General features: G+C 38.1%; 1 protein-coding gene across 4 annotated transcripts in view; it reads right to left on the bottom strand.

Moving 5' to 3' along the window:
* Positions 1–27,482, bottom strand: part of RAB3C (RAB3C, member RAS oncogene family) — a 368,220-nt gene that overhangs the window by 129,262 nt on the left and 211,476 nt on the right. For all 4 annotated transcript variants that reach the window (XM_053223209.1, XM_053223205.1, XM_027041571.2 and 1 more), the window contains one exon: positions 23,570–23,688. In XM_053223209.1, the coding sequence (XP_053079184.1) occupies positions 23,570–23,688 (119 nt within the window). The remainder of the gene's footprint in view (positions 1–23,569; positions 23,689–27,482) is intronic.

The following is a 27,482-nucleotide window of genomic DNA, read 5'->3' as shown; positions in this document are numbered from 1 at the left end:
TAATGATTCATTTCAACACATACATCACACATCTATTCTCCAAGGCCTTAAAATTGAGTTACAAAGAAGAACAAGATCTCTTTCCTTGAAACACTCACAATAACAAGAAGTAGAAAGTACCAAATATATAACTTATTATTTCCTTTTTTCCCCTAACTTTCCCAATTTCTTCTCATTCTTTTTATGGGTTTTTAAACTTCCAGCCTTCGGAAACCAGTCCCTTGCCAGAGTGAACATTATATAAAGCTGGATCAGTGAAAGGGAAGACTAACATTGAGGAACTGGCCACTCATAAATAACAATATATTATAAAGTGCCAGGTGTTAAAATTACAGGATACAAGTTCAAAATACAAGACTAGAATGACAGAACAGAATAGAGGTCCTTGGAATGGAGCCAAGTCTATATGTGTACTAAATTACTATGTGAAATAAAATAATGGACAAATAAGTAATGATTAACAAACATAGATTAATCATGGATGAAATAATTTGTTGTCATACACAACCATAAATTCCAGATGGACAAAAGAATTTCATTAAAAACAAATCCTCAAGCTTAAAAAAATTGTAAATGAGCTCATGAGGACTGAGCAAAAGAATAAATTATTAATGGTAAAACTAGCAACTGAAAACTTTGTTCACCAAAAGCCTCCAAATAAACAACGTAGTTATTCCTGATGAATATGATCAGTTTCAATAAGACAAACCAATATCGTTTTATAAAGAGTAATATCCTCTGTTCATTGTATAAATGGTTAAAAGATGTAAACAGTGACTCATATCCTTTGGCAGACCTTATATTCATCCTCCAAGATTAGCTCAAGGTCACCTTGCTCTCTGAATGCTTCTACTCCAAGCAGAGACAGCATGGCTCCAAGTGACTACTCCTAAAGACTTCATGAGACTCTATTTTTTATTCTGTTCCATTGGAATTTATCCTTTATATGTTTATTTCTTTTGATAACTCATCAGCTAATTATCTTTTCATTCCCAAGCCCTCACAGGATGCATGCTCTACTGAATGAGTGCTAGATAAATGTTTCTAAAGTGAAAAGAAAATTCACACTGAACCATTCACTTGGAAAAAAATTTTTTAAGAGTCAATTTCCCAGTACTGGGACTTTTCGAAGCACTATGAAGGAAAGATGGGGAAGGCAAACTATAAGAAGTAATAGTCTGAACAACCGCTTCTAGCATGGACAGAATAGAAAAAAAAGGGAATAGGTGCTAAATAAAATTCTACCAATAAATGATATTAGTTAGGAGGGAGGCTACTTTCTGAAGCAAATAAACCTATGGCACAAACATGATAGAAATTTATGCCTTGTACATATAATGTCCAAAATGAATGTGGCTGATTGAGGAGGTCGGGGGAAGCTGTCTTTTCAGGAGTGATGTCTAGAAACCCAGGCACCTTCCATTTTCTGGCTGTACCGCCTTGACCCTGGTCTCTAAGATTCTTCATCAAGCCCACTCAAAAAGGAAAATAAGGATGCAGAAAAGAAAAGTAGCACACACTACCTTAGCTGGCATTCTGCTGGTGAGAACAAATCACATGGCCCACCGAGGTATAAGAGAACTGGGAAACGCAGTACATCACTGCACCTATGCCCCAGTAACTATGCTACCTGCAGCATAAATCTGATGGAGAGTTAGCCATCTCCACCTCATAAAGATTCCCTACACTTTCTGGTGAATTCTTTCTAAATGGATATCTACATACACATGCATACATATATACATATATATTTCTTTATCTATGTACAATTAAGTTTTGAAAGATACACACACTCATCCACACACACAGGACTTACAGATCTTTGGGAAATGCCAAGTTGGGGCTACAGGCAAGCCAACAAAGAGGTATGATTCCTCCCAAGAGAATGTTGAGTAGTTGTACTTAACACTCTCAGTTCAATTACATTCTATCTTAGAGCGACAGTTCCCAGACTTTTTGAAATAGCTACTCTTCATACTATGAACCAGGCACTGCCAAACAATGGCAACACTAAAAAAATGAGGCGGGGTTCTTATTACCTCACAGGAATTACCAGTTTAGGGGAGAGAAAAGACACAAAAGCAGGTAATTATAATGTCAAGGATAAACACAATGACAAAAAATGCATAGATGATAATGACTAAAAGAATTAATTATCTTTATTGTTCTTAGTATTTTTCTAGCATTCTCTCTGGATTGATAGATAATTTTACTTGAAATTCCTTCCAGATAATGTGGAATAGCCTATGCCTTTTAAAGAATTTCCTAATCTTTATATTAACAAGTGTGAGGGCCAGCATAGGGGTAAAGTTCTCTACCTTTCTAACATCATATGGTGTTATATGATGGACACATGCAGTGACAGTAAAAGCTCTTTTTGTTTTCGTCAGAGATGACTCTAAATGTATTGTTTAAAGGCCTGAAAGAATTAAAGAGTTTATTTAATAGAAAGGAGGACTGGACATAGACGATATCAAATCTCAGTTGGAACCATTTAAGCGCTAGGGAGTTTTTTAAGATCTTGAGAGTAACGCTTGCTGTAATTTTTAAAAAATGTTTATTTATTTATTTTGAGAGAGACAGAGAGAGAACATGTGCAAGTAGGGTAGGGGCAGAGAGAACCCCAAGCAGGCTCTGTGTCAGCGCAGGGCCCGATGTGGGTCTTAATCTCACAGACTGTGAGATCTTAGCCATCCCAGGCGCCCCAAAACACTTGCTGTAATTTAAAATAAATGTTTAGTGAGTATTTACAAACTAAATTACTTGGAGCTGAATATTGTTAAATTTATAGTGATTTACTTTATGTTGTTCCACACTAAAGAATTTCATAATTCTATTGATAGCAAAAGGGATATTTAAACAACAAGGTGATCACATATATATGTGTGTATATATATATATATATATATATATATATATATATATGATATTTTATATGTTATTCACAAAAACAACATATCAGTAGAATGGGGTGGGTACCATGGAATGGGTACCAGTGAACCCACATTATGCTGTTTTCTCTATGAAAGTTTCCCACCTCAGCCTTCAGACGTTCATACTCTTTTGCCAGAAATAATAAATATTTTGACTAAATAACAGCAAGCTTTTGGTTACCAGCTGTGACCTCTAGAAAAATGGAAGAAACAGATGGCAGGAAGCAGGGAAAGGGAAGTTTAATGGAGATGTGTTAGAATGTCAGTGTTTTAAATTTTTTTGCACTATATTCAGGTTGTCTACATATTTCTAAAGAACAGGCTAGCTGGATAAAATACAGGGTGCCCGGTTAGATGTGTTCAGATAAACAATAAATAATTTCTGAATATAAATATGTCCCAAATATAGCATGGTAATACTTTACTTAAAAAAGTATTCATTATTTACCTGAATTCAAATTCAGGTGGACAGTTTATACTTTTATTTGCTAATTGTGCAACCCTACTGAAAGTTCCAGTACAGATCCTTTACATGTCAGCATAATACATGTCTCTTGTTGCCTTAAAATCTCATTCAAAACAGATTTGGTCAGAAGCAAATTAGAAGGTGTGCCTGGGTGGCTCAGCCAGTCAAACGTCTAACCATCCAACTTCAGGTCCGGGCATGATCTTACCATGGGTTCGAGCCCCGCATTGGGCTCTGTGCTGACAGTTCAGAGCCTGGAGCCTGTTTTGGATTCTGTGCCTCCTCTCTCTCTGCCCTTACCCCACTAGCACACTATCTCTCAAAAATAAATAAATGTTAAAAAATTTTTTTTTAAAGAATGTTAGAAAAAAATGGAGATTTTGATCGTAGGTGAGGGATAAGTGAGAGCTGTACCCTCTCACAGTATGGCTTAATGTGAGTGAGATGGCTTGGTATTTCTGTCAGAACAATCACAAATGTCAAGTCCACTGCTTTAGTTTTCCCTTCCACTGCCCCCTTGCCAGCTTTTGTATGTGTCGCCTAAGGGGCAAATTAACAAGCTCAAGGAACCAATCAAGCAGTTTTCTGATACAGAAACAAGGACTCGAGGGGCGCCTGGGTGGCGCAGTCGGTTAAGCGTCCGACTTCAGCCGGGTCACGATCTCGCGGTCCGTGAGTTCAAGCCCCGCGTCAGGCTCTGGGCGGATGGCTCGGAGCCTGGAGCCTGTTTCCGATTCTGTGTCTCCCTCTCTCTCTGCCCCTTCCCTGTTCATGCTCTGTCTCTCTCTGTCCCAAAAATAAATAAAAACGTTGAAAAAAAATTAAAAAAAAAAAGAAACAAGGGCTTGTGAAATAATTATCAACGATAATAATTAAAATATAAATATCTTTATATATGTAGAGTGTTACAGCTTTGGAATCTTTTCAGAATCTATAATCACATTGGATTTGAAAACTGACTTTGTGAAACACCTTCCTATTTGAGACTCCAGTGACACTGAAGACTGAGCATGGTGAGATTAACATGGAGATGATCAAGATGATTTGGCAGAAGAGGGGAGACTCTCTCAACAGCTAAGTCCAATAGAAGGGTCTGGAAACCCGAGCCCTTAGTGGAGAGTGACTTCTGACCTTCTTGCCAAGAGACCCAGGCAGATTTAAACCCATTTGTAGGTCAATGAGAAATTAAAGGTTAGGAAGAGAACATAATTTGTTGGCTAAGCCAGATGGACTCATTGTTAAAGAAGCAGTATCTATTTCTGCTTTAGCCTCCTGTGCATTACTGCGCAAAGCTTAAATAAGAATCAAAGGAAGCCTCCCTCCCCCACCAAGAAAAGATACACATGAGACTCTTGATTCCAGAAAAATTGTGTGAATTCCCTCTGCAGCTGCAGAAGTGGCGTGAAACAAATATTGCTTTCCATTCTCGCTGTCAAACACGTACTGTATGGATGAGTTAATTATTATGCAAGATGGTACTGAATCACAATGATGTGTAGTGGCTGCTAATGAGAAGTCATAAATCAAAGTCCTTAATGTTAAGCTCAGGCTACAAGACGGAATTCTTTTTGAAATGTCATAAGGACAGCTTCGTGTATGTGCATATATGCGCAATCACTAGCTCTCAGAAAGTTGGCTGCTTCCTGATACCCAGTTAAAATATTCAGCATATAACCCATCTGTCCTTTGTCATGTCTCTGTTTTCCGTAGGTCCCACATATAGCTGAGCTCTTTGCAAAGGTGATGAGAAACGGTGGGCGGTAAGCAGCCTGAAAATGCCACAAAATGATTCTGGCTCCATGTGTTTATCCCCTGACAGACTCTTTACAGGAAGCAAAGCAACTTGCTGGAGAATGAGAGGTTGTGTTTTGTTTGTTTGTTTTCCTAGCCTCAGAGGGTAAGAAAAAGGCTCCCCTATCTATATTCATCATAAATCCTTTATAAATTGGAGGCCAATTTGGAAATATAAAATTCTCTGTGTCAAGTGCAAATGTTCCCATCTACCCTAGCAAATCAATTATCAACTTACATATTCTGTGAATTGTTTTAATCTGATTAGTCCCTGGAAAGTATGAAAGAAATTAGCTAACAAAATGTGTTTAGGGAGGGAGAAAACCCTGTAGAAGAGGGAGTTATGTAAGCAAAGGGTGGGCATTTGTTTTCCCATTCATTCATTCATTCATTCATTCATCAATTGTATATTGGTTGAATGTCTACTAAGTATAAGGTTCTTTGAGACATCCTTGGGTAATAGACAGATAGATCTAATTCATTCTCAAAACTCAAGGACTTTATAGCATAGTAGTGTAAACGAAGAGGTAAATAATGATAACACAAGGCAGGATGAAATAAGTGCTTATAAAATATATAAAAGGCATTGCAGGGGAAGCCCCTGGGAAGTAACTGATTCTGGACCAAGAAGTCTGGAGGAAGGAAAGATAACCAACATTTAACAAACACCTAACTCCTGGCTGGCCTCAGTTAAGACATTATCTGCATTATCGAGGAGTAGGATGTATGTGAGTTGACTTTTGGAGGAAGAACAGGAGTATAGAGATCTACAGTAGAGACCCTGATTCTGATGGAACAGTAGAAGTAGCAAGGGCACCGCACATTTGAGTAATGACCCGTGGTCTGGTGTGGCTGGAGTGAAGATAGGTACACGCGGTTGTTACACCTCATCTAGGTTTGGAAGAGCAGACCCGGGAGAATGGGGCCTTTGGAAATTGTAGGGTGTCTAGCATAAACACCCTGGCCACTTGGAGAGCACAGAGGGAAGGGAAGAGCTAAGAGACTGGCCGAGAAGTCAACTCTAGGGTTAAGGTTGATTCCATAATAGTGGCCTGGTGACCAGAGACCTAGCTACATGTCTTATTTCCCCTGAAAGACTCCAAAGTTTGTGAGGCATTGAAGTGACTGCCATGCAAAAACCCCTAATTGCAAACAAAAGAGAAACAAACAAAAAACAATCCTCATTGGTTGCAATGAATCTTGTATGCTATATTCAGCATACTGTGGGCTTCATATCTAAGTTTTTAAATGTGTGTGTGTGTGTGTGTGTGTGTGTGTGTGTGTGTGTGTGTGTATATATATATATATATATATATATATATAATGTTCACAGGTATCTGGGTGGCTCAGTCAGTTAAGTGTCTGACTCTTGATTTTGGTTCAGGTCATGATCTCATGGTCGTGAGATCAAGCCCTGTGTCAAGCTCCATACAGAGTCTGGAGCCTGCTTGGGATTCTCTCTATCTCTCTCTCTCTCTCTCTCTCTTTCTCTCTCCTCTCCTCTCCTCTCTCTTCTCTTCTCTTTTCTTCTCTTCTCTCTCTCTCTCCTCTCTCTCTCTTCCTCTGCCTCTCCAACTGCTCATGCTCTTTCTCAAAAATAAATATTATATATAATATTGATAGATATTTACATATATTATATATACATAGTGTTTAGGAAGCCACAAGCCTGACTGTATCCCTGTTCGGCTTGCTTAGAAGTTCAGAGTCTGGCCTCACCTCTTCTCTGAGTAATCATCTCATCAAAGAGAAAGATGAAAACCTGAAAAGAGTTAATATGTACTTGTCACCTCATGCCAAATCAGCAACCAGGTGCTGCTGCTGCTCCCAGACTGAGTTCACTGGAAATGCCACACAGGGCTGCTAAAACATGTGACTAACACACATTTGATGAAGTGTTTACCACAGGCCTACTGAAGCCCTTTCCATTCCTGTCCTTCGGCCATTAATGAAACAGTCAGTGAATCCTGGGCACCTTTGCAGCAGCTGCACTGATGATAAATTCTTATATAGGAAGTGCTTACTACTTGTCACTGCATCTCTTGACCCCTTCCAGGGGAAAATCCTTGATTTGACCCATGGGTTCAAGCTTATGTTTCTCACAGTGGGAGGAACTCTAGAAAGAGCCCCTCCCTCAGAACACAGCTGGCTCGGCTGTAGGTCCTCAGAGGACCAGGACTTGTGGTCTGAATCCTTCTTTGGTTTGAATTACTGATCCATATTTAGACTCAGTGCTGTGCTTCGACCTGAATCACAGAATTTCTGAGGAAAAAAAAAAAAGCCTAGCAAACAATGTAGCATTAAGATCTAGCCTAAAATGGAAATATGTGGGATAGAGTTGTCATTTTTAATGGATTGGTTTTAGAGGTAGGGGCATTAAAAATCATTCTGCAAGGGGTGCCTCAGTGGCTCAGTAGGTTAAGCGTTAACGTCAGCTCAGGTCATGATGTCATGGTTTACGAGTTCAAGGCCTGGCTCGTGCTCTGTGCTGACAAGGCTGGAACCTGCTTCAGATTCTGTGTCTCCCTCTTTCTCTGCCTCTCCCTCACTTATGTGCGTGCATGCTCTCCCTCTCTTTCAAAAATAAACATTAAAAAATTTTTAAAATCATTCTGCAAAATTTAAAAACACAAGGTTAAGAAGTTATATAAGATACATTTATGTATTTCCCCAGAATGTTATTATTAATACATGTGTGTCCAATTCCAATAATATGTGATGAAACAATCGTCTTGGGAAAAGCTCTCATCTTTCAATGTAAGTTCATATTCCAATCCCTTGGGGAGACTTTTTTTAAAAATCCTGAGGCTGGGGTAACAATGGCCGAAATTCTAATTGAATTACTGCATAGGATAATATACCTTGAAAAGATGTCCAAGTGATTCTAGTGTGCAATCTGGACCGGAAACTACTGTTTGATACAGATTGAGGGCAACATAAAGTCCCTTAGTGTCTACAACATGCCAGGTACATTAGATCTTCTCCTCTACTCCTCACAGCCATCTTGTAAGTTAGGAATCCTTTACCTCTTTTAAATATAGTCAAGTAAGCCTGAGGAATTTTAAGCACTGTGAAAGTTCCAAGGTTATACAGTATTTTGGTTTGTTGAATTTGTCTAACTTTGAGGCAAGGGGCTTTCATTAAGGTTCTGTGAAGCTCTCACAGCTCTCCTCACCAGCCTGAGTCCTCAGCTTGGCACCTCTTGCCCTTCTGAAAATGGAGACTTAACCAATAATCCTGCCCCTTCTTACTGCCTTTCTCGTTTCCTCCCCAGATCTCTGTCTCTGTTGGTTTTAAATTGAGGGAATGAAAAAAAAAAAAGAAAAGAAAAGAAAAAAAGGCAACTTTTCCTCCTGGCTTAAGGAAATTTCTCTTAAAATAAGCTGTTTTATCAAGCTACATAAATTAAGTCCCCTTTGGTACTTTTCAATATATATGATAAGGTCATAGGATATAAAATTCTGTGTGCCAGCAATTCAGAAAGGACTCATCTCCAGAATATAAACTCTGAAGGCAAAGATTTGCATAAATTACCATAGTAATATACATATTCAAAGTTCACAGTATATCAAAAACAGAAAGGAAATAATCTCAATTATGGGAGAGCACTGATTTTTTTCATATTCCTTAAATATTTGATATGCAATTAAGAAGTGCTGGGTTGTGGAGTGGGCACAGCTACTTTTTACTATACTTAACTCTTTGAATGGCAGGTAACAAATCTATCAAAAATGTCATGTTTAGGATCAAGTCCAGTGGAATTCAGCAAAGGTGTGAGGTTGAGAGAAGGGGTTTGATAAGAAATGGGGTTAGGGATGGAGTAGGAGGTAAAAATATTTGTTGTTCTATTTGCTCATAAAAAGAATGCTTTGACAGTTTGACATGGGCATTCTGATGAGGGCTATTTCCACAAAATCCGGTCATGTTGGCCTTATCTTCAGTGGGAATGAAACTGATTTGGATATAGCAAAATTTGGAAAGCCAATGAGGGCAAGAGAAAAAAAAAGGATGCCAAAGGGAAAGTGATATGCAAATAAGAATCATGGGAGGGCCCAGGGAGACCATCTGGTGACGGTGTGCCCAGGTTAGTCAGCCCTGCAGGGCTCCTTGGCAAGGCTGCTCAGGGCAGTTTTCCAAGAAGTGGTCTTCCACAGTAGTGCTCTAATTTTAAGTAGTGCTCTAAAATATCTCTTTCCTGACTCGTCAGTCATTTTAGTGACTCCTCAAACCTAACAGTAGTCATGGGAAACCCTGAATTTGTAGCCAGCTGCTCAGAATAGCCCTGGGGACCCCCAAACTGAAGTGAGGCCAATTTTGTGGAGGACTATGCCCTTAATCTTGAGTCTGGCTAACTCTGGGTAGACATATGTCAGGCTGACTACTCAAAAACTTTTAATTGCTGTGAGTATTTTGTTAAAAAAAAAAAAAAAGCCTGGAAACCACTTAGGAACCACCTTGGCCTTTTGACATTTCTCCTCTCATCTGCCTTCTGTTGCTTTCAATATGCTATGGGAAGGAAAACTGTAGAAATCATTTGATATTTGAAATTAAAATTAGGTTATAGGATATAACAGACTTTAAGTGAGAACTATCCTAAGGGTTATTATATAAGCAAAGAATGTGAGATTGATGGCATGAAGGCTGTGATATATGGTTGGGCTGTTTATACGTCCTTTTAGTTATACCATGATTCTTGCTCTTGCTTTGGAAATTGATAGTACAGAAAAGGAAAGGTATTGACAACACTTAGTATGGGCTCTGCCTAAATTTAATGGAATCAGACATTATACACCATGACCCAGCTTCTGGTGATAAAATATAATCCTCCCATGATTAATACTGTGTTATTTTTCTAATTTTCTGAATAGTTTCCTTGAATATTTCTTTATGTCTTTTTTCCCTCTTTCTTCCTTCCTTTCTCTTTCTTTCTTTTCCTCCCTTCCTTCCCTCTTTCCTTCCTTCCTTCTTTCCTTCCTTCCTTCCTTCCTTCCTTCCTTCCTTCCTTCCTTCTTTCCTTCCTTTTTTTGTTTGCAAGGAGTGGGTATGTAGGAGGTTGGTTTACAACCAATAATTAAGATAATTATATTAATGAATGGAGTTGCAAAGATAAATGACCAAGCCCTGCCCAATGGTAAATAAGCAAATGAGGCTCCAGAACCCTCCCACTAGAGTAAGGAGTCGTACACTAGGCAAACAATGTCAACTATTTAGAAATAAGTACAGATTAGACTGGAGTTGTATCAATTTAGACATAGTAGACTTGGCCTTTCCATTCATTTCACAATTCTGAGTGCACATGTATTTGCTCATTGGGAAATTAGAAAATGAGGATAAGTAATAGGTATCAGGAAATACTAAACATATTCACTGAGATTAGAAAGCAGATTTGGAGGCCATATTCATGACAGACCTGAAAACACTAGTAAGGTTCAAGAAAGCCACAGGTATAACTGTTCCTTTTTATTTTATTTTTTTTAATTTTTTTTAACGTTTATTTCTTTTTGAGACAGAGAGAGACAGAGCATGAACGGGGGAGGGGCAGAGAGAGAGGGAGACACAAAACCAGAAGCAGGCTCCAGGCTCTGAGCCATCAGCCCAGAGCCCGACGCGGGGCTCCAACTCACGGTCAGTGAGATCGTGACCTGAGCTGAAGTTGGACACTTAACCGACTGAGCCACCCAGAAGTCCCAATAAAAAGTCCCTTTTTAAAGCCTAGAAATCTGTTTTCTAAATCCAATCACCAACAGTCCCACAGACTTGTTTTTAAAAAATAATAATCAGCAATACCACCCAGACACCAAGATGAACATCTACACCTGGAAAATAGGCTCTTACCACAATCGCCTTCCCTCAGGTGATACGTGACAGGTATAATTATTGTCCTTCAAGACCAATCTATTCCCCAAAGGCAGGCAACTAATTTCAAAGAAAAGAAGGTTTATTAAAATAGGTAGAAACCAAGAAAATCCTATGAGAAAATACTGGCATTTGCAATAAGTAGAGTCACACAAAACTGCACAAAAGTGCTGCCAGGAAGTATATTTTCAAAGTGCAAGAGAAGCAGAACAAATAGCAATCCTGTTTATATAGTACCTTTTATCCAAGAGCCCAAGTCTTTTATTTAATCTTTATATTCCCTATATAGGCTGACTGGGGTAAGGCTGCGGCAACTAGAATTTAGCTTCCAGCCTTTAGGTTAGCATTAATATTTACAGAATAGTAATTACCACCTCTGAGTACAGTTGAGGTTAGGTGGGTATCAAAACACAAAGTCATATGGGTTAGGCTCCAGTCTTCAAGACTTTTCTCATTTCCTAGGTCACTAGAAAAAAAAAAAAAAAAAAAAGATTCTTTTTGACCAGACGAGGAGCCCATATTTGCCTTATAGGTCTGGAGAGATATTGGGTCAAATGAAAGATCTTAATGAAGATCTTTAATTCAAAGCTTTACATTTTGTAGCGTGTCTGTATTCTTCATGCAGCTAAGTTTTATCTCAGTTGCCAGCCTGGGGAATTCACTGAGACAAGCCAGGACCAAGTGTAGCAAATGAGTGAGTGGAAAAAACCAACAAAGAAGCAAGAAAACCCAGAGGCAGACAGTGGTTAATTGGAAACAGAAACAGTAAGAAAAAGTTTGAACTGATGAGCAAATATTTCCCATCGGGTTAGATGACATTTCTCATTCTTTTTAGGTGTCCTGAAAGATGTGCTACGCATTTGTTGTGCTAACTCACTCCCCAAATAAGTTCTCCCCTCCAAAAAGAGAGATACAAACAAACAAATAAACACACCAAAACCAAACCATCATAGGGTTAGAATGTATTACAGAAACTAACAAATTAACTTCAAGCCACTTTGCCCAACATACATACTAAAACTTTTAATTTCTCTTTATTAATTCTACTCACATATATCCTCTCCATATTACTGAAAAGCTGGGGGAATTTCATAATAAAGAAAAAATTTTGGTAAAATAGGCATTACCTCCTTAACTAGATTCAAATTGAAAGTATTGATTTATTTTCATCTTAAATGTCTGTTACTATTCTGACCCTTGTCATCAGTTTTCTGTTGGACACATAACTGATAAGTGCCTGGGACTGTGCTGTACTACAAAGACAGAAAATGAATAAGACCTAGTCCTATATACTTGTCTTTCTGTTATACATGCATTCATTCACTCAACAAATATCACCTGAATACCTAGCATGTGCCAGAGACTGTTCTAGACACATGACATAATAATGCATAAAAAGGACAGAGATTGCTGTTCTTTGGAATTTGCATTCTTGCTGGGGAGACAGACATGATAAATAAGTAGGTTATAAAATAAAAAAGGGTTGCAATATGAAATAGAGTGGGGGAGGAAAAGGCCTTGCTGAGAAGGTGATATTATAGTGAAGCCAAAGGAGGTGAGGGGAGAACCAGAAGGATATCTGGGAAAGAGACTGCCAGGCAGTAAGAAAAGCAGGAGCAAATGCTCCAGGGAAGAATAATGTCTGGCTTGTTCTAGGCATAGCAAGGAGGCTGTTGTGGCTAGACCAGGCTGCAAGAGGTCAGAGAGGCGGTAAGTCAGTTGCACCAGATATATATAAGGGCTCTATAAGGGCTTTGGCTTTAATCCAGGAGAGATGGGAAGAGTGACATGATCTGATTTACAGTTTGTAAAGCTCCCTCTATGTTCTGGGAAGATTCTGGGGGCTGGGACAGTGGCAGAAGAAGGGTGACCAGTTAGGCTATAGCGACAATCCAGAGAGGAGAGGATGGTGGCATAAACAACGTGGTGTCAATGTGTTATGGCTTGAATTGTATCCCTCCAAAAATGTTGAAGTTCTAATCCTAAGAACCTGTGAATGTGGCCATATTTAGAATGAGGAGTTTGCAGATGATCAAGTTGAGATGAGGTCATTAAGGTGGGACTTGATCCAATATTACTGTATCTTTATAGAAAGGATAACTTTGGGCACAGAGGGAGACACATACAAAGGACAGATGATATGAAAACACAGGGAGCAGATGGCCATCTACAATTATAGTATGCCTGAGGCTACTAGAAACTAGGAGAAGGGTCCGGAACAGATTCACTCTCACAATACTCACTCTCACAGCACCAGTATAAGACCTCCCAATACTCTGATCTGGGACTTAGAGACCCAGAACTGTGAGACAATAAATTTCTGTTATTTAGCTAACCAGTCCGTGGACTTGGCTATTGCAGCCCTAGCATGCGAACACACAGCGGAAATGGTGGGGTAGGGGGATTCTGGGTATACAGTTGGTTCTCATTATTCATGGATTCTGTATTTGCAAATTTGGATTCTGTATTTGCAAATTTGCCTACTTACTGAAATGTATTTGTAATCCCAAAATAAATACTCATGGTGCTTTCACAGACACTTGCAGACAAAGGCAAAGTGATGAAAAATCTGAGTGGTCTGATTCCCACATATTCCCAGCAGAGATTGTAAAAGGCCATGCTTTGCCTTGTTTCGGCTTCTCCAGTAAATAATGCTTTTTCACAATATATTTAGCACCGTACTTTTCACATTTTGTGCTTTTTATTGGTGATTTTGCTGTTTTAAGTGAGCTCCAAGCATAAAGCTGAAGGGCTAGCTGGTGTTCATAAGTACCAAGGGGCTTGTATATGCCTGTGCAGGAATACATGCATCAGATAAGCTCCATTCAGGTATGACTTTGTTGATGTTGGCCATGAGTTCAAAGCTCATGAATCAAGAATACATATTAAGTAAAAAAGTGTCTTTAAGTGGAAACATACCTAAAACCAAGTGTGTATTGACCAGCAGGCAAAAGTGTGGCCTGAGGCTCACAGCAACATAACCCTGAACTTTCCCTAGGCAGCAACAATTCAGTAGTCGCTAAATGAACATTTTTGGTGATTTCATAGAGCATAACAACCTTGGACAACAAGAGTAGACAGTATTTTGAAATTAGAGCCAAGATATAACAGCAGTTTTTGAAGCACTGGGTGTCGGCTGTCAGAAAATAAAGAGTTAAGATTAACCCCAACATTTTTGGCCTGATAAACCAAACAGGAGATGGAAGAGACAGTTGAGAGAATAGACTGTTTATTTCAGTATTTTTGTTTGTTTGTTGTTTGTTTGTTTTTGGAAGGAGCTGTGGATTAGGAGCTAACTATTCTCTAAATGTAAACTTGAGCTTGAGTTGGGTTATCCGTACAAGAAAAATGTTTTAAGGCTGGTTCAGAGCAGCACTGAGAGACTGAGCCAGTAAGATCCAGGGAGAGGAAAGACTCCTTGATGCCCACTGTGCAGTGGTGGGGAGCCTTGGGCTCAGATGTCTGTGCTCTAATCCCAAAACTTCCCCCTTTGAGCTGTGACAGAACTGATTCTATAGTTGATAGGACCCTTGAACAGGATTAAGAAGCCCTGAACAAAGGCTTATCTTTGCTGTTACTATCAAGCTAAAATTCATATTTAATATGATAGCACCTTCGTTTAAGACCATTATATATTTTTGGATTAAAAAAAAAAAACAAGGAAAATTGCAGAGGAAGAGAATATTTGAAGGTGAAATTTCATTCTGGTTCTAGCACATCTGCAATGATACCCTGAACGTCATAGAAATGAATTATTTAAAACTGGTGGGAAGACGGTGTTAGACTTTTATCCTCACTCTGGTGGTTTTTTAAAAAATATCAATCTGCTCACCAGATTTCCTGCCTTAAAAAAATTATATTTAGAGTTCCTCATTGTGTCATAAAAAGCCGAATGTAAATAAATAAAGTTGGAGGAGATAAGCCAGTGACATTCTCCTACAGGAAATACAGCAGCCTGTGGCCATGCCATACTTAGAACAGAAATGCATTTAAAGTCAGGAATGAGAAGATTTTAAGTCAAGTTGAAAGGCACTGCAGTTGGCATAGATATTTGAGTCTTAGCTGCTGGACGTTTAGGAAGAGCCATGGCAAGAGATCCAAATTCCATACACCCAGGGCCATGCTCCAACTGAGACCCAGGGAACTTGTGGGCCACCACTCACTCACCTGAGAAACATTTCAAAGGCAGTGAAATTTGCAGTGGTGATTTTGGGTTTCTAGAACTATTTGAATCTATTTGGTACCTGTTTCTCTAATAAATTATTTATTTAAAAAATAAATATTTTTAAAATATTTATTTAAATATTTAAATTTAAATTTATATATTTATTATATAAATATAAATATAATATAAATATAAACATATTTATTTAAATATTTATAAAAATTCTTTTTAAAAAAAAGAGTTAAGCTCTATTTTTTTTTTTTTTACAGCAATGGAGCCACTAAATTCCTACCTTTGACTTTGCAACTGCACACAGTGTTCTCCCTAACAAACTGCAAGTTTAAGCAAATGGGGATCTGGTCAGTTAGTCTACTTACTGACCATGATTTAGACATATTTTCACCATGTGGACAAATCCAAAGAACCATTGCAAGCCTCACTGCAGTTCCCAATAGGGTTGTTTACAGCCACCTTACTTTATCACATCTTTTTACAAAATACTCCATCAATTCAATTTTTTTTAATGTTTATTTATTTTTGAGACAGAGACAGAGATGAACAGGGGAGGGGCAGAGAGAGAGAGGGAGACACAGAATCCAAAGCAGGCTCCAGGCTCCGAGCTGTCAGCACAGAGCCCGACGCGGGGCTTGAACTCATGGACCATGAGATCATGACCTGAGCTGAAGTTGGATGCTTAACCAACTGAGCCACCCAGGTACCCCTCCAATTAATTCAGATAGCCCCACGAGGTGTACATTTTCCATGCAGGTTTCACTCACTCATTCAATAAGTATTTCTTAACCAGCCACTCAGTGCCAGGCCCTGGGGTAGGCCCTGGGATGAAAAGGTAAAGAAGACAAGCAAAGTACTTGTCTTTAAAGAACATAGAATTCAGCAGGAAAACAGAGAACTAAATAAACACTTAGAATATATTATAAGACATACATGTGATAGTGTTTTGAAAGTATACTGCAGAAGCAGCTAAAAGAATCTGGTATTTGAGAAAGCATCAGAGAAAATTATGAACAAGCTGAAATTTGAAGGATGAGAGGAAATTGGCTTGATCTGCGTGGTGGTTGGAAGGATGTGATTTCTTATAGAAAGTAGAACATGTTCAGAGGCCCAGAGGAAGAGAACCCCAGAGGTATGAGAAGTTCAAGAGACCAAAAGAAGTCCAAAAACTAGAAAGACTTAACACTTATAATAATAAAAGGTCAGTATCTGTAATCCAAAATATTGGATGCAGTATAATTATCTGAGGCCCTCTTCAGAGTGCATAACCTCACACTCTCTTCTACCTAAGGTATAAGATAGAAAAATGATATTGAGGGAAGACAGTCTAGATAGCATAGAATCCAAGTATTCACTTGAGAGGTTACCATTCAATTCTTGGATTGTTAGAGACTCCAAGAAATCTATGTGTTCAGATTGTAGTATTTGCCTAGCTTCTCAGAGGGCCTTCACTGATATGCTCTAATGTTTGCCTTCTGTGTTTTGAGGGCACTATAAAAAAGGAGTTTTGTGAGGTCTTTTTAGTACTAGTTGTAAAAAGCCATTGTTGACATAAATCCAGTGTGCCTCCATATAAAAGACATTTCCATCAGAATTTATTTCAAAGAAAATTTTCTTTGTCCTGGGGGATTAGTATGGTATTCCCCACCCCCCTATAATGAGAGCTGTATAACACACTGTGTTTACTTTTTTCCCCCAAGCTTTGATTTTCACCTTGATTTCCAGGAATTTCAGAATGAAATTTCATCTTAAATATAGTAACGATTTTATCTTTGTGATTTCCATAAGCTTTGTAAATTCTCTGTCAGACACCTTTTATGTGCTCTTTCAGATCTTGCTTCACCTGTTTGAGGTGACTCTTGGCCACTTGTGTCATTGCTCTTGCTAAACACTTCTGCAAGAGCTCTGTTGGACGATCGCCTGTGTTATCAATACAAGAAAGGCATAACCCAGAGCAGCTCACCTGTGGCCAATACCATAGTCTCTTGCCTCCCACACCGAAGCTTCCCTCTTCTACTAAAATGATTCATCCATGTATGTGGAACTTGGACTCCTCTCTCCGGCTGCCCTGAGACTGTATACTTTGTAAGAAAATATTAACATGAAAGCTTTTTCCACCCTAATTCCAGGGAATGAGGGCTAAAACAATTATCCTCTCCTGATTCTTGAGTGTGACTAATTCTGTTTCATTAACCATACTGTATATGTCTTTTATGTGTCCTTCCTCACAGTCTTTTTGAATATTTGTACACTCTATATAAACTTATACATAAGCTCACAGTGAGTTTTGTTTTATATTAATTTTGTAGAACTTTGGAATTTGGCCAAGTTAAAAAGGATATTTTTATTTAATTCCTCTAATAAAACTCCACTGGAAAATTGAAAGCATAGTCTAATGTGTTTTCAAAAAAGAGATCGCTGCCATTTCCTCAACATGACTGCTAACTTACTGCTATTTTCTCTAAGTCTCTATACCTACATTTTTAACAGATTAGAATTTGTGTGTAATGAAATTATAAAAAAATTTAACACTTAATCTAAATTTCCCTATAGTTGGTTTAAGAATTTTACAGAGATCACAGCAAACAACTATTGTTTTTTCCTTTTGGTGCAACTGAAGAGCATTTTGTTACGAGAAAGTATTAGAAACTTCAGCTGCAAATCACTTTCATTTAATTTCTTATTTTTTGCTATAAATGTTTTCTGTTTTTGGGTTTTTTTGTTTGTTTTTGCACCCATAAGATAAGCACTTGGAGACCAGTAATTTAGAGAATATGTTCTTTTGTGCTTGCTTTTTTTTTTTTTTGAGAATACTTTATTTCCTATTGTAGAAAGTCACCACTGAATATTACTAAGCTCCCTCTTTTCCCCATTGTTGCTTAGTCATGGCCTGTATGCAATTGAAATGCTGAAGTGGATTTTTTTTCCTACACAGGTTTTTTTTTCCCTTACTATACAATTCTGTTTTTATTCCTTAAACATTTTCCAAGGTTTTTGATGGGTCAATTTTTCAATGAAGAATACTTTTTAAAATACCTATTTTGTGATGTTAACTATGTTAAATAGGGGACACAAACAAATAAGATGGTATTTCTCTGCAAATAATTTATAATCTATTAAGCACTTAAGACAAGTAGATACTTCAGAATGATAAAAAGTTGACCGTAAATAGTGCCATAGCAGCAATATACGTAACAATATTAAACCTTTTTTGGGGGAGAGGACGAATAGAACCATTAATTGCAGACTATGGCAGTCTGAAATAATTTTTTATCTTCTTTTGGGATATTAACAAAAAAAATGCTTGCTTCTCTATAGTTCTTTGTATTATCCATTCAAAATATAAATTGTACTATTGTACAGTAATAGATTACTATGACTCTACTTATATGAGGTACTTAGAAAAGTCAAATTCTGGCAACAGTAGTTGCCAGAGGCTGAGGAGAGAAAATAATAGGAAGTTATTATTTAAAGGGTATAGAGTTTCAGTTTTGCAAGATGAACGGTTTTGGAGATGCATGGTAGTGGTGGTTGCGACAACACTAAGAATGTATTTATTGCCACTAACTTTACACTTAAAAAATGGTTAGGGTTGTAAATTTTGCCATGTATATTTCACTACAATAAAAATTCAGAAAAAAATTTATAAGATTATACTGTATTCAGTACTAGAGAAAAAAAGATTAATGAATTCACAGTTTAATATAGAAGAAAAAACGTAATCAAATAATAAGAGCCTGCTAGGTTCCTTATGTGATCTGTAGAAAATATTAGGATGCTATGGATGCAGAGATAAGGGTGTGAGTAGTACTGTCCCTTGGGCTTGGAAAATGGGTGGATAGGAAAGGGGGGAGCAGTATCTTCAAAAGCTTCATAGAAGAGTTGACATTTGAGCTGGTCTTAAAAGGTGAATGAGTTGGAAAGATAACAAAGAAGGTATTCCAAGCAGAGGAATTGAGAAAATTTTTCTGATTGAAATAAAGAGCCAAAGGAGGAGAGTGGCAGGAGATGATTTTAGTGAAATAGATAAATGGAGGCTACACTGTTTACCATGTTCGGATTTCATTTTGAATGAGTGGCCTTAATCAGAAAGGGGCTTCAGGATCATTCATGAAGCTTTCAAAAATATACATAGCCAGGGGCGCCTGGGTGGCTCAGTCGGTTAAGCGGCCGACTTCGGCTCAGGTCATGATCTCGCGGTCCGTGAGTTCAAGCCCCGCGTCAGGCTCTGTGCAGACAGCTCAGAGCCTGGAGCCTGTTTCAGATTCTGTGTCTCCCTCTCTCTGACCCTCCCCCGTTTATGCTCTGTCTCTCTCTGTCTCAAAAATAAATAAACATTAAAAAAATTAAATATATATATATATATATATATATATATATATATATATAGCGCCAAATAAATATATATTTATCACTGAAGATGTGGCTTAGTATGTCCAGAGTGGACCCTGGGCTTCTTCATGTTGTCAAAGGTTCACAGCAATTCAGATGGGCTCTAGGGAGCACTATGATAGGTAATAAAACATTACTACAGATTTGATTTTTAAGACATGTTAAAGTTCACTAGGTCTGATGGCCATATGATATAGAATGTGGGGTGAGTAGGACCTAATGGTAAAAAGACAAGATAGAAGGTTCCTAAAGTAGATGAGAGCTAATGACAGTCTAGATGAAGACAGTAGCAATAGGGACATAAGATAAGAATAGATTTGAGAGGCATGCAGAAAGTTAAAATATTGGACTTGGTGGTCAATGAGCTGTGATGTGTAAAAGAAATCAAAAACAGTGCTGAGACTTCTATATCAGAGAACTGGGGGATCTGAATTTACTATCCATTAACTGGGATAGTAAATGATGGCATAAATAAAATGTCTGGCAGATTGTCAAGAGTAGGTACTCAATAAATATTTGTTGAATGGATAAGAAAATTCTAATAATAATGATCATACAATTGTGGATGAATAAAAATGAGTAAGTAAGGATTGGCTTATGGATGGACAAGGGTTTTGACAGACTTACATGGTGTAGAGGCAGTAGGCTGTGAAAAAGGTATGCAAAGCAGGTGTGACATCAAAGGAAAAACCGACAAAGGTTGGAAAGTTTAGGATGTGTTGTAGAAACAGTGAATAGATCAGTTGGACTCTAGGATAGTGAGAAGAGACTGTAAAGACACAGCGGATCCATAAATGTGGTGTGTCTGAAAGTCAGGCTGAAGAAACTTTAATTAATTAAGTAGGTGATGGTAAGTCAAGAATTTTGGGCAGGGGTCTTCCAGTGATCTTTAGGATCCTATTCCTTTGGAAGACTCTGATAGCAGCAGTGGGATAGGATAGCTTGGGACAGGAAGAAATCTAAAGGGAGAAAGATCAGTTAGAAAGGCTACTATGAGAGTAGAGGGAAAAAAAAATTAGAAGAAGCAATGATGGTCACAGAAGGAATGGAAAGCCAGAAGCAGAATCAAAAGATATTCAGGAAAAATTAATATTCAAGATCAAGTTCCAGATTAGGATGGTTGGAAGTTAGAACTGGATTCAGGGTGGACCGTGGGTGACAGAGTGTTGTGGTCTCAGTGAGAAGAAATAATGATGTCAGGCAGGTGAGCAATTTCAGGCAGAGATCATTGATTCCGAGGCACCAGCAGGATATCCAGGTGAAGAAATATTTTGGGCACCTGGAAATGCAACACAGCAGCTTAAAAGATAGACTGGAGCCAGAAATGTAAACTTGGGAGCCATCTGGTGTAAGTGATAAATGGTATGTGTGAGTGGATAAGATAGGCAAGGAAACTAAAAATGAGCCCAACTGAACAAACCATGGGGGTACACTTACCCTTGGCTGAGTGAGGGAAATCTTGGAAGTAGAAAGGGAAGCAGTCCTAGAGTGAGACAAGAAGAATCTGGAAAATACTCCTCCCCTCCCCCACCCCAAAAAAGGAAACAGAGCTTCAAAAACGAAGAGTGAGTTAAGAGTCAAATAAGGAGTTTGAGGAAGAGGAAGACTGATGTAGCGCAGGTAGTCTGTTGACAGGTGAGGAAGCCTTGGTGGGGGAAAGCTGGGTTGACTGGAGTAAGTGGGGGAAGGTGTGGAATAGGGCGTATGGACACTGAACTTCTCTACATCATTTCTGATACTAGAGTCAGGAGTATAGAGAGCTTGGGATCCCGGCCTTATTGCCATTTGGTTTTAATGAACTCAATTCTTGAGGGTGCAAACAGCATTTGGGATCCTGAAGTTTGAAACGTGATTCAGGAACGCTTCCTGCCTGGGACTACTGGGTCTCAAGATTTCCTGGAGGAAATAATCAAAGTTAAAATGACCATTTTGCACAGCAGTATGTGTGCTGGAGCTGTGCGTGACAATTAACTAGATATCGCCACACTCTTAATTGAACCAGCCTTTCTGTCACTGATTTGAAATGGTACTTTCATCATAAACTAAATCCCCATATAGATTTGTGTCATGTTTGTACTCTCTATTTCCTTCCATTCTGTACCAAACCTACTGGTATTTAATTGGGATTGCCTTTAATTTAAGAATTAATTTGAGAAGAGCTGGCATTTTTACAATATTCAGTCTACTAAAAAGAAGAGTACTTAGGCCTTCTTTTATGTGCCTCAGTGGAGGATCATTACTTTTTCATATAATCCCAAACTTCCCCTTTTCAGTTTATAGCTATATATTTCCTTTTTGCGATGCTATTGTAAACGTATCATTTCTTGCATTGTGTGTGTGTTTATGTGTGTAAATGGAAAAGATGAAAATTAAACTGTAAAAGCAATAATCTAAAGTAAGTTGAAGACTTTAATAGCATCCAACCTTCATTGAGCTAATACACATGTAAAAAAAATCACTTTTGGGTGCCTGGGTGGCTCAGTCAGTTGGGCGTCCAACTTTGACTCAGGTCATGATCTCACAGTCTGTGGGTTCGAGCCCTGTGTCGGGCTCTGTGCTGACAGCTCAGAGCCTGGAGCCTGCTTCAGATTCTGTGTCTCCCTCTCTCTGTCCCTTCCCCACTCATGCTCTGTCTCTCTCTGTCTCAAAAATAAATAAAAACATTCAAAAAATTAAAAAAAATCACTTTGGATTATACTATCATGTAAAACAGAAAAAAAATATAGTTTATTTCACTTTTAAAGAAAATATTTCTGAGATAGAGAGAGTGCACACTCAAGCAGGGGAGAAGGGCAGAGGCGGGAGTGGGGGGAGATAGAGGGACAGAGAGAGAGAGAGACAGACAGAGAGACAGAGAGAGACAGAGAGAGAGACCCAAGTAGTCTCCATACTAGCACAGAGCCCAACATGGGGGACAATCCCATGACCCTGGGATCACAAACTGAGCTGAAATCAAGAGTCGGATGCTCAACCCAGGTGCCCCAGTTTATTTCACTTTTGTACAGCTAATGCTTCCTTGCAGAAGACAAGCCATATTTTCAGTTAAAATATGGTATCTGTTCAGTCCTGGTACCAGCAGCGGGAGCTCCATTTTCCTCCCAATAATACACAAAGCTCTAGCGAGACTCTGGCTCTTTCCACAAGAAAGCAACTCTGCTCAGACCTGCTGCTTGAATCCATGACCGTGACCATCAGCTCTTCCATGTCTCCTCCCAAGGTGCTGGCAGAAGAAGCTGAAGGAAGCTGCACCCAAGGGCACACGCTCTCCACTGCAAACCATACTCACCACGGACAGAGGGGTTTTCATAGAGATGGTGTAGCCATGGGTCAGAACATGCTTTGGTTTTATCTCTGCATTTATCTCAGTCCTTCAAAACTTTTCAACTTGAAGAAAAACTGAAAACTAACAAATCTAGACAAGAGGTCAACAAGCTTTTGCTGTCAACAGCCGGATAGAAAAGGTTTCAGGCTTTGTGGGTCATATGGTTTCTGTTACAACAACTTAATTAACTCTGCTGTTGCATTGTGAAAGCCATCACAGGCAATAAGAAAATGAGCATGGCTATGTTTAATAAAACTATTTACAAAACAAGCATTGCGCCAGATTTGACCTATGGTTCTCAGTTTCCTAATCCCTATATTAGACCAGTAAACTTCCAAACCATTCATTATTTATATTTAAAAAAAAAATCAAAAGTCTCCATGGAACTAGGCATGACAGGATGCAAAGCACTGGAAGGTACAAAATGTAGAAAAATCACCAAAATGACTTCTTCTCAATCCCTAAACAACAGCTCTTAGCATAGCTAGTACATGTCTGCTTTATGAAGCATGAGGGAGATCACAGTATACAATAAGTACACATATTACATTGCAGTGTGGTCAGTGCTTTGAGGAAGCAGAGAAAGTTGAATGAAAACACCATTAGTGATGGGAGTATTTGCTCCTACTTACCAATCCTGTACCGCATTGAAGGACTCTTCATTTGTGATGTCATACATCAAAATAAAGCCCATGGCTCCACGATAATAGGCTGTGGTGATAGTTCTGTATCTTTCCTGGCCTGCTGTGTCCTAAAAAATAACAATAATGATCTCTCAAAAAATAAGGCAATAAATGTTTTAGGAAGTGATTAATTATTCCAAAAACAGTCATAATAGAGAGTCTAAATTGTGCTTGCAATGTATAACTATATATCTTTTTAGTCTTGTTTTCCCTAATGATTTCCAGATAGCAGCTCTACAATATTATGAAGAATTATTTTTTTGGTAGAGATCTAGCTCAAAATACCCCTTCTACATATGTTCACTCTATTAAACAGAAGATCACTATAGAAAATAAAAGAAAAAGAAAGATTATACATATCAGAACCCTGTAGCTTTTTGTATAGTTTAAAACCAGAAGAGTTCATTAGCTCCATCATTATGTATTTATAATCTAAGCAGAGGCCACTGTGGGGGAAAAATAATTTTATGAAAATTCCCTTCTTTTAAAAGCATAAAGTTTAATCTCAGCTTATTCAACTGTAAAATGAGAATAAAAATATATGCTTCCTGTGGATGTCTGAGTCAAGAGATTTGGGGTTTCTGTCTTCCTGTTACACGACTAGGGGAATGTGGATAAGCCACTTAACCTCTCTAAAGTCTAGCATGTTTGTTAGGATCATGTAAAACAGTATATGTGAAGTGCTTCACACAAAACCTGGCATACGAATAGTGGTCAACAGATGCCATGTACTGGCTGTTGTTTTTGATGGCTGGGGAGTCAAGGCTAGCCCAAGAAGGGAGGTAGCAGCTTACAAATACAGGGGTTCAGGGCCTGCAGAAGAGATGGCATGCTATGGTGAAACCTGGGAATCAGGCAGATACATCAGTGAAGTCACCTGTATATGTCATGTATAGTTTAGTGTAGCTCAATAAATTATTCCTCAATTCAACTGTTTCTTGCCCCTTTGTCTTCACAGGATCTAGGCTATCGCTTATGACACCATACTCCCTGGTGTCCGATCTCCTGGGCTCTGATTTCTCTTTCCTAGTACTCTAGGTGCTGAGCACTTTGGAAAGAAATGTTATCTTCCTTCTGACTTCAGTCTGGATCGTCTTTCTCTTCTTCTCCCAGGAATGTCTCCATTGCACATGGAGTATAACCCAGGTCGCCCTAATAGCCCTTGTAGGGAAAGCTGATGTGTTAGATGACACAAGAATAGGATCCTTTGTGATCAAAATGAAACAAACATCTGAGTGTCACTACTGGGATGGGCTCATGTTGGAAATGCTATTCCTCACCCATAGGTATTCTCCTGTTTAGATGCTTACACCCCACCATAGACTAACCCTAAGAAACATGACCCTGCTTACAATTTTCTCCTAGTCTGTGTGGTATATTTTATTTGGCCCCTGCCATTTCAGAGAAGGGTGATCAAAAAAGGCTAAGGATATCAGCAAGTGATTCCGGGAGAACATGGGGATATGAAGAAGTTGAGAATTAGCCAAGCATGTGACTTTTCATGAAACCAAGAACAAGGACCAGGGAGATGTTTATGAGATGGTATCAGGGAAATACAGTTCCAAAGATAGGATGAAAACAAATTATGGTACCTAAAATAGCAAAAATAGAGCAAAATCTGTGGAAAAGATCTTTCAGAACGTATCACCATTGGCTGAAAACAAAAAGCTAAGTACAGACTTTACTGCATGAAAATTTGACAATTCCTTGAATATAAAAAAAGGTATAAATCAAATTAAAATGATACATAATAAAATAAAGTGGGAAATATATTTTCATAGTACCAGAAGACCAAAAGTTACTATCTTTAATATGCTAAGTAGTATTAGAAATCATTAAGAAAAATGCTAAATAATCTAATTTAAAAATTATTTATATATAGGCACATAAATAGCTAATTAATCTTTAAAAAGAGTTGAATCCCAAGCATAATAATGCCACATAGGTGCATGCCTCCATAATAGAAGTTCCCTGGAAGTTACGTGAATGTTTTATTTTACTTTGCTTAATATTACGTAAATATGAAAATGTAGACATACAAGATAAACATTAATATCATCAGCTGCATATAATTGAGATAAATATACAAATTTATCAGGCAGAAAGAAGCCAATCTTAAGCTTATGTGATATTCTTAGATATATGTTGGATTTAATTCAGTTAACATCATATCCAATTGTGAAATAAAGAAGAAAGTTAGAGAACCAAATTCCCAAAGACTATGTTTACAAAGCATGGTATAATCAGAGATTGTGTAATATATTTTGGCTGTTTGGGGAACTAAACTCCTCATAGTTAATTTAAAACATCTACTTTCATCCTGGGTTCCTACTTTCTAGAATATGTTACTTATAAAATTACTTTTTTTTTTCTTATTGTGAAGTAACTTTAAATGGTTTTCTAGTCCTTGGTACTGTAATGTTATTGTATGATGACAGATGTAGCTCCACTTGTAGTGAGCACAGCCTCACACATAAGACTTGTTCAGTCAAGGGTTAGGGTTAGGGTTAGGGTGTTGTATACCTGAAACTAACATTGTGTGTCAACTATACTCAAAAAATTTTTTCTTAAGTTACAAAATGTGTAAAAATTAGAATGATAAAAATCCTGAAAATAAAAAAAGCTTTCTAGCATTGAGTAGTCTTCTCATAGGTTGGGGACCCCATTCCTGCTGCCCTCTCTATATAACAGACAGCTTTCCCCTGATTTTTCACTAGGAGAAAACAGCCAATACACCCAAGGCACTGCTAAAAGGTGACCCAGACTCTTTCTGTCAAGCATGTCTTCAACACAGACACTGAATAATGGTGTGCTGGAAAACTATGACATCCCCTTCTTCTTGACCTCTTCCAGTGATGGCTTCTCTTTTCTTAAGATGTTAATTTTATTTTGACAGTAAAGAAACCAGTTCTAGCATTATAAAACATTCATTTCAGTCTCTGTGCTGTTAATCTTTGAGAGAGCAGAAATCAAGGCCCTACTGTATTATGATTGATATGTTACAGGGAACCTCACGGTTGGATAGCCATTACCAAAATTTAAAAGTAGACAGAGGGGTAGCTAGCTTAAAAAAAAAACAAAAAAAAAAAACAGCTTATAAGAAAACCAGCTTATAAGAAAAAAAAAATAGAAACTTTCAGAAAGCACTCAAGTCACAGCAAGGGTCAGGGCCTTCTACTCCATTCTGATTTGAACCCAGAAACACAATCTAATTAGAGGTAGTTGTCACCTAAATGCTCTTAGGAGGAATAAGAAACTTCACCAAATAGGGGAAGTGTATTAGGAAATCTTCCCAAATACAAAGATAACAACAAAAAGAGTAAAACTAAGCTAAAAAACCAGACACCAAGTTGGTTCTTCATTGGTTTTGAGCACTGAAAACAGCTTCAGAATTACAAACTCATTAGCATGTTCTTTCCCATGGTATCAGGAAGAAAAATAAGTCAGAAAAACACTTCATTACATTTGACATTTACTAATGATGATAGAAGGTTATATTTGAAAGAAAGAAACATTTTATAATGTCAAGTGCCACTAATGTAATTAAATGTGAGCAGTCTCAGAAGGTAACTGGCTACAATGGTACCTCTTCTCAATTTGTTCAGAAAAATGGCTCCCAACCTTGGTTTTGCATTGTTCCTCTGCTCGGTTAATTCTGATAACTGGGGATACCTGCTGATTTTCTATAAATGTAGAGTTCCTATAATTGAAAAACACAACTGGAAATCTCTTACAGAGAAAGTGAAGGATAAAAATATGACTAAAACTGAAAACTGTCTTCCATGAAGGTTAGCTGTCATTTTCTTCTAAGAAAAATAAAATGATTTTAGTTGGCTTAAATATTGTGATTTCTTATCCACAT

The sequence above is a fragment of the Acinonyx jubatus genome, chromosome A1 (assembly GCF_027475565.1).
Source record: "Acinonyx jubatus isolate Ajub_Pintada_27869175 chromosome A1, VMU_Ajub_asm_v1.0, whole genome shotgun sequence".
In the NCBI taxonomy this organism is placed as follows: domain Eukaryota; kingdom Metazoa; phylum Chordata; class Mammalia; order Carnivora; family Felidae; genus Acinonyx; species Acinonyx jubatus.
Note: the sequence above shows the minus strand (reverse complement) of the source record. Positions and strands in the feature narration are given on the sequence as shown.